This window comes from Aulonocara stuartgranti, assembly GCF_965226115.1.
Source record: "Aulonocara stuartgranti genome assembly, chromosome: 6".
In the NCBI taxonomy this organism is placed as follows: Eukaryota; Metazoa; Chordata; class Actinopteri; order Cichliformes; family Cichlidae; genus Aulonocara; species Aulonocara stuartgranti.
In genome coordinates, this window is record NC_138944.1 from 22,895,667 (window position 1) to 22,916,568 (window position 20,902).

At 39.0% G+C, this 20,902-nt stretch overlaps 1 protein-coding gene and 2 long non-coding RNA genes across 7 annotated transcripts; all 3 read right to left on the reverse strand.

Moving 5' to 3' along the window:
- Positions 1–1,643: 1,643 nt before the first annotated feature.
- LOC309707860 lies at positions 1,644–8,771 on the reverse strand. 4 transcript variants are annotated; one of them, XR_014277092.1, is made up of 4 exons: positions 7,809–8,771; positions 2,343–4,244; positions 2,014–2,064; positions 1,644–1,940 (listed from the first exon to the last, which is right to left on the reverse strand). It is a non-coding gene; the product is annotated as an uncharacterized lncRNA (long non-coding RNA). The 4 variants fall into 4 exon arrangements; XR_014277094.1 differs by adding an exon at positions 2,176–2,220 and having other exon boundaries at positions 2,343–8,771; XR_014277093.1 differs by having other exon boundaries at positions 2,343–8,771.
- Positions 8,772–11,744: 2,973 nt separating this feature from the next.
- On the reverse strand, positions 11,745–12,613 carry LOC309709109. Its single transcript, XR_014277425.1, has 4 exons — positions 12,377–12,613; positions 12,179–12,252; positions 11,999–12,058; positions 11,745–11,821 (listed from the first exon to the last, which is right to left on the reverse strand). It is a non-coding gene; the product is annotated as an uncharacterized lncRNA (long non-coding RNA).
- Positions 12,614–17,523: 4,910 nt separating this feature from the next.
- odam (odontogenic, ameloblast associated) lies at positions 17,524–20,516 on the reverse strand. 2 transcript variants are annotated; one of them, XM_082537439.1, is made up of 10 exons: positions 20,337–20,516; positions 20,169–20,234; positions 20,046–20,081; positions 19,911–19,958; positions 19,512–19,760; positions 19,326–19,382; positions 19,112–19,234; positions 18,038–18,067; positions 17,842–17,925; positions 17,524–17,699 (listed from the first exon to the last, which is right to left on the reverse strand). In XM_082537439.1, the coding sequence occupies exons 2-10, from the start codon at positions 20,226–20,228 to the stop codon at positions 17,664–17,666; spliced, it is 723 nt and encodes a 240-aa protein (XP_082393565.1). In that variant the 5' UTR covers positions 20,229–20,234; positions 20,337–20,516; the 3' UTR covers positions 17,524–17,663. The 2 variants fall into 2 exon arrangements, with proteins under 2 accessions (XP_082393565.1, XP_082393564.1); XM_082537438.1 differs by having other exon boundaries at positions 18,038–18,070.
- Between the last annotated feature and the right edge of the window lie 386 nt (positions 20,517–20,902).

The window sequence follows — 20,902 nt, forward strand, 5'->3', positions numbered from 1 at the left end:
GCTGACATCTGGGGCCAGAGCTGAAACTGTTCTGGGCCAGCACAGGGCCAGCAGTGTGTCTGCAACTCCCGTGGCTGCACACAACTTATACATGGCCCAAATACTGCAAAGAATGATGGCCCTTTGGTGGCCCAGATCAGGTTTACCAGAGGTAATCCACACATGGGCCAGCACAGGACCATCAGTGTGTTTGCAACTGGCTTTGTGCTGGCCCATGTGTGGGCCACCTCTGGCAAACCAGATCTGGAATACCAAAGGGCCGTAATTCTTTGCGGTATGTGGGTCATGTGTAAGCACATTGTGTGGGCCAGATCCGGGCCATACCAGTTTTGCTATGTGGGATGGTGCTTTAGACCATAAGGTTCAGACGCTACAAAGAAAAAGTAGAAAATCCCAGCAATCATATGATCTCCTTTGAGCAAGCACTATGGCGACAGTGGGGGAAAAAATCCCTTTTTACAGGAAGAAACCTCCAGCAAATCCACACTCAGGGAGGGTCGTCCATTTGCCAAAACCGGTTGGGGTAAGGGGAGGAAGACAGGAAAGACTGAAGGCTCAGCCTCCAATTCTACTTTAAAACATGCTAGCTTACCATAAGTAAGCCTGCAGTCTAACAGCGAAGTCCTCTAATTAGGTGATACAATTCTATAAGATAAGATGGCACTTAATTATATAACACTTTGTATGAGATGAGCAAGATTTTGAATTTAGAAGGGCACTAATAAAGAGAAGCCAATATAAGAAAAATATGCGCTCTCTTTCTAGTTCCTGTAAGTACCCTTGCTACAGCATTTTGGATTAACTGAAGACTTTTCAGGGAGTTTTTTTAGGACATCCTGATAATAACAAATTACAGTAGTCCAGCGCAAAAGTAATAAATGCATGAACTAGTATTTCAGTTTCACTCTGAGAGAGGATATTTCTAATTATAGACATATTGTGCAAATGGAAGAAAGCAGTCCTACATATGTGTTTAATATTTCCATTAAATGGCTTATTCTGGTCAAAAATGAATAAGATATTATGGTCGACAGCAGTGAACTGTTGTGCTTGTCCTGAGGTCTAGCAGGACAAGCACAAAGATGAGTCCACTGTCAGAGGCCAGAGCTAATGGTAAAGGAGATATTAAAAATTGTGAGATATTTAGATTTCTGAGTATCACAACAAAGCATCATAAAAAGAGTTACTCAACCCTAGTTTTAGCACCTTAATATTTCAAACAAACAGAGCCACTTATAAGGCTTGTGGTCGAGATGAGCCAGAGTGAGAACTCATCTTATATATACATACAAACACACATTTCACTTTGAAAGCTTTTTAAATGATCTGAAGGAGGAAAATTTAGGTCAAGATTTGATCCAGATCTTTCTGGGTGTGACACATCACACCAATTATAATCTAAAATCTTTCACTCAGTGCTAATGGACTATATTTGTTTAACTCCTTGAATTAAAGCTGAAAGTCTGCATTTCAATCACATTTGATTGTTTGATTTAAAATTCACTGTTGTCGCTCATAGGGGGAATATAAATTGTGTCATTGTCCAAATATGTGTAAATTTTGACTTAGAATAACACAGAGGTTGTAGAGAGAGAAAAAACAAAAAGACAAAAAACGAAATCTGAATCTACATGATTTTCACATATGAATTTTATTTGACAGCTAAAGACAATAGTGACCATAAAGACTCATTAAGAAGTCATGGTTAAAAAATTTTTAAACAAAAAACAAAAACATAACAGGCAAACACAACATGGTGCCTATGTCAGAAATTCGACGCAAATGCAAAGGCTTAAAACCACTCTTTGATCTTTGGTGTCCTTTTATGTAGTGGCTGCAACTATTGTAGTTGTAGTGGGTGCAGCTGTTATAGTAGTTGTAGCAAGTGGTTGTAGAAGGGCAAGCTAGAGCTGCAGGAAATCAATAAAATTGCTGTTCACCTGTAAAGAAAATGTTTTAGAGAAAGTGACGCTCCTGTGTGATTTAAACGTGGAGGATAAAGAAAACACTCACCTCATTTGAACTGAAGCCAGAGCAGGCCAGGCATTCGTGTGCCTTGTCCATCTGTAGAAGATTCAAAAGCAGGGTATTACTTGTACATATTTATACTCTTATAGTATCTGCATATATTTTCCCTTATAGTGTTATTGAATCATGCCTAATGATAATACTTACAGCCTGAGGCAGAGTGAGGCTCAGGAGGCATACAAGCAGAAATACCTTCATCATTGTTTCAATGATTGTAAATGTTGAAAAAGATAATGAGGATAATAAAGACGCAAAATGAAAACACTCTTCGACAATCCTGACACAGAAAATATTGCGAATAAAGTTTTAATTACCTGAATCTGTACAGCTGCAGCAGACTGTCTCACAGTGAATGAGGTTGTTTTAGTGATGCTCTGGATGTTGAGTGCTTCTTATATACAGTTACTGGATCAGCTTTGTTAAGAAATCCTCCTCCTCCCCATTTGAAGGTGTGGCTGATGATTAGAGACAGAAATCCCACTTGGACATGAAACTGTTGCACTAGTTTCATCACAAACAACAGAAATAACAGAGTTTAATTGATTTGTCTAAGGTTTTTCTTTATTAATTTTTACACAATCAGAAAACATTTTATATTACTACTTTAATGCACGTCTCCACCTTCTCGTGTTGTCAGACAGGTAAACTGATGAAAAAGTTGGCTATGATTAAAAATCAAAAGACTTAGTGGCCTAGGCATTTAAAAGGTATACACCCACTGAAGTTTGCATTTCTGTCTGACTTTTCTCTTAGGAAATGAGTTGCTATTATGGGCTTAAGCTACTGCACTGTACCTTGTACAGTAAAGTCATGTAACAGGACATTATTAGATCTATCTATCTCTCTATCTATCTCAAAAATAGTTTTATTTGTTGTTATCTATCGTCTACCTGGGCCTTCCACAGAGATTTGGACTGAATTCTCAGACTTTTTATCTGATTTAGTGCTCAGCTCAGAAAAGATAATTATTATGGGTGATTTGAACATGCACGTAGATGCTAAAAATGACATCCTAAACTCAGTATTTAATCAATTATTAGACTCAAATGGCCTCTCAAAATGTTAAAGAAACTACACAACACTTTAATCACACTCAAGATCTGTGTTTGCTAATAGCATTTAAATTTACAATAATGGATTACACAGCAGTGGGGAGTAGATTTCATCACAGTAGATATCTTTCTGTCTCTAATCATCAGTCACACCTTAAAATGTGGAGGAGGAGGATTTCTTCTTTCTATGTTTTCTGACTGTGTAAAAATTAACACTCCAACCAGCAGGACATGACCTGCCGCAACACCTTACTCAGGAGGCGACAGCCTTGGGCTACGTCCACACTAGCCCGGATAGATTTGAAAACGGCATTTTGGTCTGAAAACGCTCCGCGTCCACACTAGCGTTTTCAGTCGTTTTCACAGAGTTGTGCGTCCACATTGAAACGGCTGAAAATGCTTACGTTCCAGTACTGCGCATGCGTGAAACACAAGAAGATTCGTCCTGCCTTATTTCTGTCTGCCGTTTATTTACTTTCCGGCTCTTTGAAACATTGCGGCAAAATGTCGAGGAAAAGCACCAAGTTTTTTAAATGGACTAACAATGAGGTGGAGTTGTTGCTGCAAGTAACACAAAAGTACAAAGTTGCAAAAGCTAGTGAGAATTAAAGAATTTGAAGAAAAGCTAACTGAAGCATGTGCAAACTGATATTAATCGTTAATAGGGCTGTCAAAATTGAGAGCAAACAAAACAACTGCTGTATAATGCCCTCCGCTATCTTTGTTTAATTGGTCACATGACTGCATCACATGACTAACATGCGTCATTATTTTCGAAAGTCTCCGTTTTCGCTGTCCACACTATGACGAATAAGCACAGTCTTCAAATGTATGCATTTTCGAGAGCGTTTTGAAAACGCTGCATTTTCCTTCAGGGAAAATCCCGTTTCAGTGTGGACGGGAGGCCAAAATGGAGAGAAAACAATGCGTTTTTAAATGAAAACGTATTAGTGTGTGGGGCCAGGCGGCGCTGCTGGACTGAGCCCTGGTCCGGATGGGCCTGGGCCCCCTTTCCCTGGCGGGTTGCGGAGTTTAGGGGCGGCCACTTGGGTCAGCGGGGGAGCTTGCCCCAGGGAGGGGTCACTTGCCACTCCCTTCCTTCCCTCCCCATCTCCAGCTGCCTCCCTCTTCCCGCTGCACCACAATCACCCACGCATGCAGGGCCTATACAATACAATATAATACAACTTTATTTGTATAGCACGTTTAAAAGACCAGCGGTACACCAAAGTGCTTTACAATAAAAACAGGAAAATTAAGACAATAAATAAAAGACTATTAACAAAGTACCACATATGTCATCTGGTTAAGGGCACTAATTATACAGCAATAAAAGGGAATATAAGAACAAAGTCACTAAGAACAGATATAGCTAAAAGATAAAGTACATAAACAAGAAATTACAGAACATAAAAGTACATAAATAAGAAATTGAACCAAATATAAAATAGGGACACTAACTAGATGGAAAAGCTATGTTGAATAAATGAGTTTTTAAATGGGATTTAAAAGATAAAACGGAGTCTGACGCACGGATAGCGATAGGAAGGTTGTTCCACAGATTCAGTGCAACCAGGGCAAAAGCATGGTCACCCCTACATTTAAGTCTAGATCTAGGCTGAGCCAGGAATAATTGGGCTGAAGACCTGAGGGCTCGCCCAGCGACATATAGACTAAGAAGATCGACAAGATAACGAGGGGCTAAATTATTTATAATTTTAAAGGTGAGCAACAATATTTTAAATTCAATCCGATATTTTATGGGTAACCAATGCAACTCAATAAGAACTGGGGTGATAGAGGCATGCTTTCTAGTGCCAGTCAGGAGGCGAGCCGCAGCATTCTGGACAAGCTGAAGTCTGTGAAGGAGAGCGGAGTGAAGACCAAAGTAGAGGGAATTACAGTAATCAAATCTAGAAGTCACAAAAGCATGAATGAGCTTTACAAGATCTTTATGAGGAACATAGTGCGTAGCCTTAGCAATAAGGCGCAGTTGGTAAAAGCTAGATTTGATTACTGAAGACACTTGTTTGTTAAATTTGAAAGAGCTGTCCAGCAGGACACCTAGGTCACTAACTGAGTCAGAGAAAGAATTGGCAAAGGAACCAAAGGTATCAGCTGATAGGCCCCTAGGGATATGGTTGCCAAACACCACAATCTCCGTTTTCTTTTAATTCAGGATGAGGGAATTGTCTGAAAGCCATTCTCTGACTTCTCTCATGCACTCGAGGAAGCAGTGCAACGAAGGAGCAATGTCGTCATCATCGAATTGAAATAAATTTGTACATCATCGGCATAGAGGTGATAAGAAATGTTATATTTTTCAAAGATTAAGCCTAGGGGGAGCATATATAATCTGACACACCTTTACCTTGGGGTAAAGGTGTGTCAGATGGCATCCCCCCCTCTGTCCCCTTCTGCCTGTGCCTCAATTTTATCCCACAACTTAGACATTCACATTACTCACACTCTCATAACACATACATATAGGATCTTGTGGGTGGGCACGCTACACGGAATCCAAAAGACCATCAAGGTGTACACCTCACCCCTGGCGTCGTTGCCCACCTCTCAATTTTAAATACACGTAGACATTGAGGGCTAGCAGGAGGGGCTTACCTGCTCTCTGGCAGGTAGCTCCATGCCCTCCTGGGTTTTAAATGCACCTTAGAACACACATGCATCAACACTACATATGAGCGGGCGGAGGGAGGTTTGGAGTCTTCACACACCCCTGTTCTCTGCGGCCTGTTGGAGCGGGGGGTCTGGGAGGAGGAGTTGGCCGTCCAATTGGGGTCTGGAATGTGGGGTCCACTCTGGCACAGCCGTTTCTGCTGAGTGAGCCCTCATCTGGGGCTCTCCTCAGCTCTTTCTGGGATAGTGGCGCGGCTGCCCCTCTGTTGGTCTTCATTGGTCTCTTGTGTTCTGGGGACCTCTGGATGTCTGGAGTTTTGATCTCCTCCATACCTGCTTCATGCCCTGGAGGACGGGGCTGTGGCTCCCCACACCCTCTAGCAGATCATTACATGAAGGAACCTTTTAAATACAAGTGCGCTCATGCTCACAGGTGTACACACGGGTGCTCACACACAGTGGCGTGTCTAGAAAATTTTTGTTGGGGGGGCCAGGTAGGGGCACAGATTTGGAGAGAGGTGGCAGATGTAATTGGCAGATAATGTTTAAAAATAAATTCTACCAACCGTTAACCATAATTCAATAATCCTGTAAACCTAATAACTGAATGCGCTTTTAACTCTTATTAGAATGAGATTTTAACCACTACGGTGCAAAGTTTTTAGATACTGCGTTGATAAAGTACAAGAGATACAATCAGTGCTTTGTCAGTGTTTACTCAGCATTCAAGGACAGCAATATTTGCATAGTATTTTTACTGACATATAGTGCACATATGTTTTGGGCAAAAACATTTTTAATATTAAAATATCGACATTTGTAACAAACAATTGACAAATTAGCCAATTCGAATGTAAAACTTTATCTGCCTGTTAAAAAAAGAAGATAATCTTCTCACAAACTGGTGTTTGATTTTGAAACAGGAAAAAAGTGGAGAAACAAATGAAAAGACTAACATTTGAATAAAACCTGAAAGCAAGTAAATACTTTATATGCTGGCTTATGGTCAACTTTGGTAATATTGATAAAGAACAACACTGGCTGATGATGAAATACAGTCAGCTGGCATGGTGACACTGCCAGTATTAACCTGCAGGGCTGGACCGGGACAGAAAATCGGGCATTTTGACTACAGACCGCCCCACCAGGTATTAAAGCCATAAAGCCTTTGAATGAAAACAAATGCTGTTGTGACAGTGATGTACAGTCTTGTTGGTATATGTATGATTTCTATACATTTTACGTCAGATAAAAACTTTGGTTGTAAGATTTAGAGTTACCAGCTGTCAGCTGCTTAGAAAAGGATCCTGGTGTTATTTGTCTCTCAGAAACAGTTCATAACTTCCCTTCAACTCATCCATGTCACCTAAAAGGTAAACCTGTTTCTCCATCACCTGTTCAGCTCTGATGGTTCAGTAAGGACATCTCCTGGTTTCATCTTCATGTTTCCCTCTCATCACATAACCAAACCGATATCATGACCAGCAGCTTTACAGCTGTGGCTCCAGCAAACATCAGCTGATACTAGAAATTAATATTAAATAAATTCTAACAACAGCTGATCAAGCTTAAACGTGCTGCTGTTGTTTAGAGCGACATCCGCTGGTTTCCTCTTTCTGGCGCAAAGTGGGCGATAAATAAACAAGAGAGAAAAGCCGATCAGCTGATCATTGATCAGTTTAATGATTGAAGTAGCAACAGGGGAGGCAGGGGGAGAGAATGAGAGAAGAAGAGGCAGCTGTGCAGCATAACGACAGAATAACTCCTTTGTGTCTTTTTTTCATTATAGCGAAAGTCCGGGACAAACTGCGTCTCTTCTCAGCTCAATACGAAACGTGTAATATTTTCTCTGAATGAGGGACCATTCCATTTTTTAAGGAGCCGTTGGCAACTCTACTAACCTTATGAATAAAATAAAGTTCACTATCAGTAACATCATAGCACCCACCCAGCTGTATATAAACTCCGTCAAGCTGGCTAGAACGCAGTACGAGTTATTGTAACTGACGGTAAAAAGTCAGCACAACGAAAATAAACTCCACCTAAACTTGGTTTATATCTGACCCAGATAGACTGCAGGTCATAACTTCTTACCTGGAGTTCAGTTCACCTGACACTCGGACTGGCGGCTGCCTCGGGTCTCTCCTCCTGCCTCCCCTTCCCTCATCCACCTGCTGGCCTCTGTGGAAGCTCCGCCATAGCCACCACCAAACAACTGAGTTATTTTTACACATCGACCTGCATCTGGCCAATCCACCACCTCTTATTGTTCATGCCATTACAAAAAAAAAATAAAAATAAGTCACCGGGCATATCCCCGGTATGCCCGATGGCCAGTCCAGCTATGTTAACCTGCAACCAAATCTGCAGCTCCATACAGCAATGTTACGACTTAGATTATATCTTATAACGCATAACTCTTATGTTAGCTGCCCTCAGTAGCCTACTGTCTGAAATATTCGACGGCTGCAATAATTCTTTAAGTGTTATTTTTTCCTTGGTATTCTAATTTCACCGAAGTTTACTAAACTCAACAAACTTAATATTACTTACCGGGACATTGATTCTGTCCTCATTTTCTTTCACCGAAAAATTGTTTCCTGCAGTGCCGTCTTTCGTGCTTGGCTCTCCTACCTTTGCTAACGTGATGCTCGTAGCGCAGAAGCCGATGCTGCATTCACTTACACTCGGATATCTCAGCTTCACCGTGAAAACATAATCGGACATTTGATATTTGATTGAATTTTATTGTTTTGCCTTTGGGGTGGCACCTGGGGTGGCCAGTCTGGTTGGGGGGGGGGTGGCCTGTGCCCCCCCAGGCCACCCCGCTGGACACGCCACTGCTCACACACACAAACTACACCCTTTTTGGCTCCTACCTCAAAGCACACTGTGCGCTGTCGATTTTACGTGCTGCACAATAATGTTTAATATTTAGTATTTACTGTTATATTCCCATATATCATTGTGATGTTGTTTATTATATTGCTCTTTTTTTTTCTTCCGCTTTTTTTCTTTTTTCTTTCTCAACAGGTGATCCAGGTGATTGCTATATGTATTTTTTTGTCTGCTTATTTTGTTGGTTTTTGTTTTTTGCCCTTTATCCCTGTCCCTCTTCCCCACTGTTTTTCTTTCCCTCTTTCTTTCTCCCCTTTCTTTTCCCCAGTCAAGTCTGTCCCATATTTAGCAAGTGAAAATAAAATAAACAATAAAAGGTGAATCAAATAGACCAGTAGTTCCCAAACATTTTTTGCTGGGCCCCCCTTTGTTTTACAAGAAAAATGTTCGCGCCCCCCCGCGTGCACGAGCACACGCAGTTACTGTCCCTCCATTTACAAAGGCAGAGGCGTCACGATGTGATTATTTTACGTGTAGTTGTTTTTTTTCCCTGTATAATAATATTCAACATTGCTATCAATACATTTTTCAAAAAATGCCTCTCTGTGCAAAATAGGTTTAAAAACATAAACAGCTGTGGGATGCTGTTTGTCCGTGATTTGAACCGAGGGAACGAATCGTGGCAGGATCAGCCTGATATTATTTGGATCCCACTGTAACTTTATTGTATAAAGTATAGTAGGGGAGACCGGGGATAGTTGTAACATTTTTGACATTTCTGTCTGTAAATTGGAGCTCTTTTAAGGTAGTGGATTCAAAATGTAATGCAAAGTATTTACATGTCTCTGCTATTAAATAGTGCAGCTATTTTCTCTGCAGCACAATTACCCATTGCATGGTATGGTCTCAAACACAAAGAGTGAAATGTTACAATTAACCCCATAGTCTGGGTTAGTTGTAACATATCCTGGGGTAAAATGTAACACAATGAAATAAGGGTACTAACAAAATATTAACATGTAATCTTTGTTTATTCAACACATGAATGCACTTAGAGCCATTTATGTAGCTGTGTGTGTGTGTGACAGAATGCAGAAATCTAACTTTTGAACATATTCCAACCCCCCAAAAAAGACAAATTATGGAATTTTCTGCAACTGAATATTTCATTAATTTTGGTTGGTCTTCCTGGAGTTTGGCCTCATTGGCTCAGTGGGCATTATAACCTACAACTCTTGCACCAATTTTGAACATAACAATGAAGCTGAAAAAATGTAGTTGTTCACCAGCATCGCAATTCCATTACTTTTTATCATGGTTTACCTTGGTGTGGTTTGCAAAGTGCTTCAGAAAGATGAGGAAATCTGTTTCTTGCACCCATCCTGACTTATTTCCACTACCAGTACTTCCTACTGGTCCATCTCTGACACAGAGGTCTGCATAATGTATGTGTGGGAACACAAACAGTGGAGGAATTGTGTTGCCAACGGCATTAACCGCATATACAAAAGCGACCAGTGAACCTCTCTCTGCTGATGTCGTTGCCCCAACTTGTTTAATATGGGTTAAAGTAATAGTGTGGTAAGTTGTAACATCTGCATTATTGTTACAACTAACCCAGACTGTTGCTGTTACAACTGACCCAGACTCCTGTAGCCATGAACTAGCTAACATTACAGCCAACGGCTAAAACATTAGCACTAAAGACCTACACAGAATATATCCCCATAGACATACAAATAACATAATTTAAGTTTGATGAGTTTAACTGCAAAGCAGATAATGCTATTAGAAATTGAAATAAAGTAGAAAAACTTACTTTTTGGCATACAAATTACTTTTTTCGTGTTAAATTGTCTGTGTTTGACGAAATGTGCTGATTTTTCACATGTGATAGCAGAACTGAATTGGGCATGCACAGGATGAGTCACATCATTTGAAACTTAGCCCTGATTGGAGAAATTGAAAGTGTTACAACTGACCCACGTTACAACTATCCCCGGTCTCCCCTATAGTATGTATATCTCCAAAATGTCAGGAGTAGTTAGTCATTACAAGAAGTGTTTGTGAACTAAAAATCACGAATGTGGGATCCTGTTTGTCCGTGATTTAAACAGCCCAGTGCGTGCTCCCGACGAAGGGAAAAGCAATTCTGCAGGGAGACCTACTTCGGCACTTGTGCAGGTGAAGCCAAAGGGAAGATATGCTTCACCATATTTTCTAGTCTTTGGTTTAGAATGAAGTTGGTTTGGAAACATATTCAGCTATGCTTCATCTCCTGTTTGCGTTTCTGTAGGCGCCCGTGCTAGCAGTGTCCAAGCGTTTTGCCCCCTAGGGGGCGGGCCCCACACTTTGGGAAGGTCTGAAATAGACCATTACGGCAAGGCTGGGATGGTCCATTTGGTAAAGTAAATCCGTTGGGCATCTTTCTTTGCCTTTAGACAATAATTCTGATGGCAAAAGAGCCAAACGGGACAAGCAAAAAAAAAAAAAAAACAACAAAAAAAACGCATTAGTGTGGATGTAGCCTTAGCCATCTCCTTTCGATGTGGATGGTAGCTACTTTTGGAGTGAGTAAATTTCCACCACTCCACATGTAGGTGATTTAAAATGTTATCTGAATCTGAAATCTTAATCTTAAACTCTTTCCAGTATATAAACGGTCTTAAATAACGAGGCATACTGACAGGCTATCACTTTTATGTCCTAACTTGCCCCTTGACCCGCCGTTGCTAAACTGTTTGACTATGAATGTTCCTACTGAAAAAAACCCACCAGGAATATAACTTTCAAGTTAATGCTACCAACCTCGGCAGCAGCTTCTAAATATTAGGGAAGCACAGTCTACCCAATTTTAGAAAACTTAAGAAAGTTTATTATGTAATATCGTTGATGTACCATAATTTAAACTCTATTTTAGATCAACAGTGTTCATTAGTAAACACCTAAATAGCTGCTCACATCACATGTGATGTAAACTCTTTATTGAAAGGGGAATATAATGGTTAGCTGAGGGACTTACATTTCTTACAAACAGAAAAACACACATTTTCTATTCATAAATTTTATTTGGTAGACACTGCTATGTTTTCTCATTAAAATATCACAAATTGACAGTTGCACTGCATGCTAACTTTCATTCAATAGTTAAATGCCAGTTTTTAACCAGTTACAGCCGGACGAGGGGTGGGTGCAGCTAGGCTGGCAAGTAGTAATTGTATGAGTAGCTGCAGCTGTTGATTGTTTAACTGTGGCAGTTGATTGGCTTCCTGAAAAACCACAAATAAAAATATTTATTATCAAATGCAGAGAAACGTTACATCTGTAAAACTAAAAACTTAGATATTTAGGAGGCAATAATCCACAATGTAATTCAAATCACAGTACTCTGACTTGTGCATCAAAAATCATTTGCCATTTTGTAAAAAAATAAGAAAAGCACTCACCCCTGACCCAGAGTAAGATTCAGAGCTTGAGCGCACAAGTCTTTTGCGCGCCATACCCATCTGTAGACAATGATCAAGTTCAATACTGCCTTCATTTTATTGTATTACAGTATTATTAATGGTATCTGAATGCATAAGTGCAAATAAATACGTAAAAATATGTGATAATGTCAGACTTACAGGTTGAGTCAAAGTGAGGCTCAGGAGGCATCCAAGCACAAATGCTACCTTCAGCATGGTTTCAGTGATCGTACCTGTTGAAATAAAAATGGTAATAAAGATTTAATCAAATCAAATAAGTTAATTAAACAATTACAATTCCACAGTTAATCCTATCCTGGCAAAGAAAAATTTGACAACAAAGACTCATGTAATTACGTCTAGTCCACTGCTGCAGCAGTCAGTCTCAGAGTGAAGGAAGTTGTTGTAGTGATATTCGGAAAGTTGAGCTCTTCTTATATACAGCTACCAGAGCACCTTTGTTAAGAAATGTCCCAAGGTGTAACTAATGATTAGAGCCAGAAACCACATAATAATCTTGTCAGCACCCAGACAGGGTAAACAAAAAGAAAAAAAAACAAAACACTATGCCATATGAATTATAACTGGATCAGATTATTAGGAACCAAACTGTCAGTCAGTAATTAAACAACACACCCTGAAATTGTTCAAGTTTGTGCTCAAATATTGCACTGAAAATGAAGAAAAGCACAGAGTAATCTACTGCCAAACTGTATTCAGAGGTTGTTTGAAATTAGAGCGGTACAGTATGGACTCAAGCATGTTTAAAAAGGTATGCTGTGAATTAAAATCTTCTCTTCTTGTTCAGTATGTAAATGAAAAAAAAAACAATTGCGATAGTAAACAATCAGAAAACTTTAATCCCTAAGGAAATTATGAAATTAAACTGAAATATGATAGTTATTGCTTAAGAGACAATACTTTTTGTCTTTATTTGTTGAGAACATGATGTGAAAATGTGAAAAGGTGTAATATATTAAAGGTCATTCATTATGACTGGTACTTTTTACTAAGTTATTCTTGTTGTTGTTTTTTAAATATCATCATTAAAATTATCATGTGAATATGTTGCACTTATTTTATATTCACCTGCATCAGAATAATGCATTTTCTTAGACTGAAATATGAACATAATGGAAAGATTACAGGATTTCAGGAAATTAATTGCCGTTATGAATCAAGCTAGTCAATCAAGTTTAAACAGTAAACCTACTTAGGTATTAGCAAACACCTTGTCAAACTGTAGTCATAACTAAAACCACAGAGAAGACAATGGTAAGGCATTAAGTCCAAAATAGCAATTATTGTTTTACTGCAAGAGGGGCTGTTGGAATCATTAGGAAATATGTGTTTCTTAATTTGTCTGATACAAGTATCAACACATGATATCACCAGATTGGCTTAAAAAATATTTTTGTATTTTACTTTACTTGTTCTCATGTCTTTATTAAGCTTTTGCTTGTGCTCAATATTAAAGAATATATTAGATAATTAATGTTGCACTGGATATGCTGAAGATTGCAACAGTATGTTAAATTGTATTCATTATATTAGTTGATTTCACTTACCGTATTTTTCAGACCATAAGGCACACCGGCTTATAAGGCGTGCTGTCAATGAATGGGTCTGTTTTATACATAAGGCGTACCGGATTATAAGGCGCATTAAGCGAAACAAAACAGTCAGATAAGTCAAACTTTACTCAACTCATTCTTCTTGCTTTCTCCATTTCTGTACCATTGATTCATTAATGTTGAATTCTCTCACAGCTGCTCTATTCCCATGTTGTTGTAGTATATTAATGACTAACCCCGTATTGTGGATGGATTATCTCAGTTGTTCTCCTGACTGAAGTTTGGTCCATTTACAGCAGCGGTCCACAACCTTTTTTGCACCACGGACTGGTTTATGTCCAACAAGACTTTCATGAACTGGCCTTTAAGGTGTTGCAGCTAAATACAACAAAATAAAACCAGTACCAGCTAGTCCAACTTAGTAACCCCACAAACATCACTGCTGTTTAGTTTTCTCTCTTCATTTATGTTGGAAGTGATAGCAGAGCAGTACGTTTGAATTTTTTCAGAAATCTCTCAGTCAGAACATGCTATATTATGTTTGGGTGGAAACTAGCAAGCTAACTTTCTGCTAACTTCTAGCTCCGTTAATTTAATAAATTCTGTTTTCATGGACACCTGGATGTTAAACTTAATTGTTACACCTGGTTAAGCAACAATGCTGATCATGATATTAAAGATGAAATAATTTAGACAGTTTTTAACTCTCAGTGGAGCTGCAGTGCTCGTTTGACTTTGGGACCTGAAGAAGGCAGAGTTTTGGACCCAGATTACTCTGCGAGGCTCCTGACTACGGTAGCCGTAATGCTCCAACAATCCACCAAGTTGTGCGATTTTGTAGCAAGGTCAGTAAGCACAACCAGAATTCATACATAAGGCACATCGATGTCGATTTTTGAGTCAGTGAAGGTTCTCAGTCATCCAGGACATCGTAGTCCAAGGAGCTTGGAACGAAAAGTGTCTGGACTTCTTTAAGTTGCTTGAAGACGTTTTACCTCTAATCCAAGAAGCTTCTTTAGTTTTAGGGTCAAATGGTGGAGAGCCCCAGATTTAAGCCCTGTGGGAGTGTCCCCCTGTTAGGTCTGCACTCGCAGGCCTCGCTGACTCAGAGACTTATCCCCATGAATGAAGCAAGACACTCAGAGCTTAGTCCATTTTAACTTCCAAGAGAAGCCGGTCCGGTCAGGATCCAGAACTTCAAGCTCCGCACCTGAGCTCAGCCCAGCGTCCCCTAGCAGCCTTTTATTCAGTGACAACAGCTACAGAAACACCCCATTGTAAAACCCATATGGTGTGTTGTAAAAGTTGCGAGCATGTGAGTGAATGTGTATGTGTGTGCGTGTGTATGTGTGTGTGTCTCTGTATACGTGACTTCCTGGTTAGAAATGTTTAACAACATCTCTAGTCATAAAAAAGGGTCATCTCTATCCTATAGAGCAACTTCGAGATGTGGTGGAATGGAAGATTCACATCACTGATGTGCAACCAAATGTGCGGTAATTTTGTGATGCTATCATGGCAGTGTGGACTAAATACTCTCAGGAATATTTCCAGCACTGTGTGGAATCTGCACCGTAAAGATTTAAAGCAGTTGTGAAGACAAAGGTAGGTCCAATTCATTACTAGGAAGCAATACCTAATAATGTATATTGTCCTTCACTTTAATTTTTTCTAAAACATATTAATGTTATATTGGGCTGTTACATTTTAATTGTTGGTGCAGTGCTGTCAAAGAAATGCATTATTTAAAAAAAACTAATTTAACTTTTGGTTGTTTTTGTGGCGTCATCTTTAATGAGAGTCTTCTTAGTAAAAATACTCATACTCCTCTATGGGGAAACTTTGCCCCCTCCCCTTTCATCCGTCCTCCTGGCTTCAGAAAATAAATAAATCAGCATTACCAGGATAAACTGATCCTGGTTCATCCAGTTTATTGTGCATATTTTCTAGGACATACAGAGAACAGGCACCAGGAACCCTAAATCCAATGTAAGGTCTTCACAGCTACCTGATAGCTTGATAGTCTTATTAAGAGAAGTAGAAAATACTTCTAGTGTCTGATTCATCAACAGTATGGTGAAAAAAGACCTCACATAGCCCACAGAAAGGCTACATCTGTCAATCTGTGGAACCAGCAATGAATACAGGAAGTCTGGATCGGCTCTTTGTTGAAAAAGTCCAGTCTTTGATAATATGAGTATTACCCAGTAGTGCAGAGCTTGGATGAGGACGATGGGTGAGGGGACTCACCCAGTTCTAACTGCCTCTATCCTCAGGATGTCTACCCTGCCTTTTGTACTTTAATACAACTTATTAGTAATTCCATCACATATGAATGTTCAGTCATATATGAATTCATTTCCCTTGATGTTTCATTCATTTTATAACATTTTACTTCAATTGTCTCAATCTGACAGGAACATCCATTTATAACATGATACCTTTTTAACTAATTTAAAAGAGTACTTTTCCTCACTTTTTCTCTTCAAACCTCTGTGTTTATTAATCACAATAGCATTAGCTGTAGCTGTATGTCTTAGTGAGGCTTTAGTCTAGTTAATGTTATCACCATGCTTCCTTGTATAGTTGTAATTTCCAGTTTCCCATGTAAGTCTGTTTTGTCCTGACTTTTAGTTATGCCCATGCCTCATCCTCCTTATGTTCCATTCCTTTCCATCTCCCCAGTCTGTCGTGAGTTTCATGTCTGTGTTTTTTTTCATGTCCTATTGTCAAGCTCATGTTGTCACAGTCTTCATCTCATTATGTTTCTTGGTTTATTTTAAGCAGTCTCATGTTTCCATGTTCAGTGTATTTAGTTTTGCTTCCCCTGTGCCGTCATGTTCATTTGTGTCAACTGTGTTCCCCAGGTGTTCCACTTTCCTCATTACCTTTTTGTGTATTTAGGTCCTCTGTTTCCTTTTGTTCAGTGTTGGGTCATTTGTTTATCTCGTCTCATGGCTATAGATTTTATGTCACTTCAGGTCTCAGGTTTTTCATGCTCCTGTTATGGTTTCCTCACGTCTTTGTTTTTGCATGCTCCTGTTCAGATTTATGTTCATGTTCATGTCTAGTTCTAACTGTTCCCATTTTAGGTTATCATTTATTCTTTGCCTCTGTTTGTCTTTGCCTTAGTTTTTGTTTTTTTCCTCTACCTCTAGCTTATTTTATTCAATTATACGTGTCAAAATCAGACATTCTCTGAATGTTTCCTAAGTCATTTTGACCGAACACTAATAGCCTCAGACAAGATCTGGGCTGTGTGCCATGTTTGGATTCCCCACTGGTTCAAACAATCCCAGCCCAGAAACACACACACAGAAAAAAACAGTAAAAGGCCAGAAAGTCAGGTGTTAGAAACATTTCACTACTCAAACTGCATTTCTCATTAATCACATTAATCAGACTTACATTTTTATATATTTGATCAAGAATATAGACTATTTACATTTTGCAAAAGCACATAGATAAACTCTGTTATCGCACTCTTTAGTCATTTTGTACCTAAAAGGCTAGTTGATAAGTCCTTTCTCAGATGTAATGAAAGGTAAACCACAGCACTTCACTGTCTTGCGATCCCACCTTTCTCGACACCCCATAATGGTCCTAGTTGGATAAGCCATGGTGAAAATGGATAGATGGCATCTCACTGAATTAGTTCTCTTGTTCTCATGCTGCCATTCACCAAGGCTTTCTGTTACAATGTGCATCTTATCAAACAATTTTGCTATCTTAGACCTTAGACCTTAGAACAGAACCTGACTCAGAATTTACTGACTAATATTAACTATGTTGCTTGTTTTGCATTTTCCTTACAAAAAAGTTTGATTGTTAACTTTTTTAAAATCTTTGTTATTTGTGATATATTCAGAAAATTATTCCTGCAATTCAAGCTTTTATTTCTGTGTACAACAATGAACTTTCTGACACAAATTTATCTGACAAACGTCTTTATTTAACATGGTATGAAAGCACTGGAAAAAAAAACAGTAGAATTTCTGCAAGTTTCAGTCAGGCTGTGGCCAAATACAGAGTATCTCATTTGTTGCCTAATGATCTTACGGCTGTGACATCTAAGGCTCAAACAGGAATGGGAAGTTAACCTGGCCCTAGAGAAATTAGAAAAAGGTATATTACTGAAAATCAAATTTCCTAAATGACATTAATGAAGGACTCTATGAATATGCAACATGCATTAATTCCTGTGCATGTGAAGCCTTTAAAGGGTCTGTACTTGTATAAAAATCATACCTCATCAACTCCAGGGCCAGATGCATCACCACGAGGATCAGGAGGAATTGTGGCAGACTCTTTCTTTGACCCCAGTGGCCATGTCTGTCACAGAGCAAAGTACAAACATGAAGCAGTTAAACAAAATGTCTTTTTCTTTTTCTTTTTTTGATTCTAATGTTTAATTTAGGTGAAATAAATAGCAGAGAACACTCACGTCTTCTGTCCATGGCTTTGGCTTGGAAGCCTGCTGAAATTAGATGATAAGCATAAACATTAGATTACAAGCTTCAAAAATCATAGCAGAACATGCCATAAGCAGTAATTAAGTAGCAGCATTTTTTTTTTTAAATACCCATTAAACTGTCCATGAATTATATGCATCATTTTCATAAAAGTAGCAGGAAATGAGCTCTGCCATGAAACAAAATAAACTTACATAAGTTGCACTGATAAATAATTACATGTGTGAGTTGTCACCCAGCACTGAAGTGCTGATGTGCCACTGCACTGGCAAGAATTCAGCAGTTATCTGCTAAGACAGACTGACAGTGTGGTCAGTATGCCAGACAGCAGTCATTGCATAACAGCTGATGTACCCACACAGTCATGATTCATCTGCAGCTATGTTATTATCATCAAGCCTTGCCTTTGACTCATCATTGTCTGTAGGTCTTAAACTTCAAAGTAGTACAGATGCTTGGAGCAGCATTTTCCATCATTTTGGTTTGTTTTACTGTTTTTGCTGAATACATCTGTGCAAAGTCAGTAGAGTGAAAAGATGTGTTTGGTCTTATATCAGGTAAAAATGTTGGTCCAGTTTTCCCTAAGATGCTTATAGTAAGAGTAGAAACATTAGAATGTTTTAAGTACAAGTAGACACTGCAATCGTTGTACACGCTTAATATCTGCATGTCCTTTTCCAGAGAAATAGATAGATAGATAGATAGATAGATAGATAGATAGATAGATAGATAGATAGATAGATAGATAGATAGATAGATAGATAGATAGATAGATAGATAGATAGATAGATATTGTATTATTTAATGCTGTTGGTACTTTAACCTTTTCGCTACTGTCCTTACTGCCATGGAGCAACTGTGACCACATAACTTCTCCTGGTTTTAATAAAATATTATTATTATTAAATAATTAAATTATTATTATTAAAATATTATTCCTCAAAATGTAATTTTTCTTAAAAATGGGATTCCTTCAGTTTGTTTTTGATCATTTTACAAAAAGTGTGTGCCTTTCTGTACTCCAGCTTGTATTTATCATGTCTGACCTGCAGAGGGAGCTGTGGTCTCTGTGTCGTTCTTTCCAGGTTCTGCTGACCGTTGTTGGGCTGCAGCCTTGCATTATTCCTCTGCTGGGGATAGCCATAAGCTGGTACAAAGTAAGGGAAACCCTGTGGACGACAGAAACAATTTAAATCTCCACTGAGCATGTAAATAAATGTATTAACTCTTGCAAAGAGGGCAGGATGTTTGATTTCATACCTGAGGCCTATGAAACTGAGGAAATCTGTAAGATGGATACTGAAACTGTGGAAACAACTGAAAATAAAAGTTTAAAAGGAATGGTTAATTCCTCATTTTTAGACTGAAAATAAATTTCAGCACATCCAATCACATCACAAATCAATGATAAAAACAGAAATGTGTTTTTAGCCTGCCATATTCTACCTGCATAGGGTTTTGTGCCTGCTGAGGAATGTTAGGATTGTTGGGGTCCGGTTGAGGTCCAAGCTGCTCTTGTTGACCATTGGGGAAAAACATGGGTGTAAACTGGTTGCCCTGGTTGGGGACCAGTAGTTGGGGTCCCTGTGGACCAAAAGGGCCTGCCACTTGAGGGTTTAAGTTCACCACCTGTGGGGTAAGCAGCACCTCAGGCTGCTGCTGCTGCAGCACAAACTGGGGCAATATTGAAGAGCCCTGCAGAAAGAGTGTCTGCTCATGTCAACGTCAATGTTTTTGTTTGTTTTTTAATGCAGATATTTTAACATTTTACTGAAGAAGGCACAGAGTTAGTCAAGGCAACAAAGAGCTGCATGGTAATTGGCATCTCATAAGCACGATGCATACCTGTGCTTGTCCCATAGCTGCAAGAGCTAATGCATTCAGTCTCAGGATCTGAATATACAAGAAGAGCAGAATTATTATGACTAATGTTGTTTCTTTAGCTGCCCAACACATAGAAAGGCTTTAGAAGCTCATTACCTCATTGCTATTGCTCGCAATAATTCCAATCTGGACCTATTGTCAAAGGAACAGTTGTCAAAACATTAAATGTGATGTTTAACACAGCACTTTATGTAGATACACTATAAAGCTATAACTTACTGGCAGAGCAAAGCTAGTCCTAAACAGACAAATCAGCAGTAGAGCCGTGTGCAGCTTCATGATGTCCTGCACTGTGTACAGACAAAAGTTTGCTGAGCATTATACAACCACATACATTTCACAAAGAATATGTCCACAGAAGCAATGAGCACCAAAAGCTCATCTTACCTTTCCAATGGTTCTGTGTCCTCTTTCTGCGTCTGCCTCCCGACCTTCTCTGCATCACGTTTAAATTCCTCCCATCTGAGCTGATATAGTCCAGCACCGACCCATCCAAACAATATGCGGTCAGTGTGACAGACATTTCTCATGGCAACAGACTCAGACACTTACAACACAGAGCAGGTAAGTGTGTAATTAGGTGTAAGTCATGTCTCTAAATACCATGACACGTTCTGTTTCAAGTTGTTAAAAAGAGTCCAAATAATCTCAGTTTAAAACTTTATGCAAATACAGAAATTACAAAATCACCAGAGCTGCATGTTGAGGTCATCACTGTAGCGTCCAGGTGTACTGTGTACATTCTTCACTTTGGTTCTGTGATCTCTTAAAGTAAGAAAAGCTTGTGTAAAATGTAACTTTGCATTGCATAATTATTATAATTCCAAAAGGAACTTTTGCATGTCATGAGAAAAAAAAGAAAAGCAGAAAGTTTGAGCATATATTCAAACATTTGTCACATCCCACTCAGTCTGATGTTGGCATCTAATTGGTGAATCATTTATACTAATGGT

Bases quoted from the DNA above. Each gene is read 5' to 3' on its own strand.
- odam (XM_082537438.1), bottom strand. From the start codon at position 20,228: ATGAAGCTGCACACGGCTCTACTGCTGATTTGTCTGTTTAGGACTAGC. The intron at 19,761-19,910 runs GTATGCATCGTG...CTCTTTCTGCAG, and splicing joins CAGCTATGGGACAAGCACAG to GGCTCTTCAATATTGCCCCA. The intron at 19,235-19,325 runs GTATGAAATCAA...TGTCGTCCACAG, and splicing joins CTCAGTTTCATAGGCCTCAG to GGTTTCCCTTACTTTGTACC.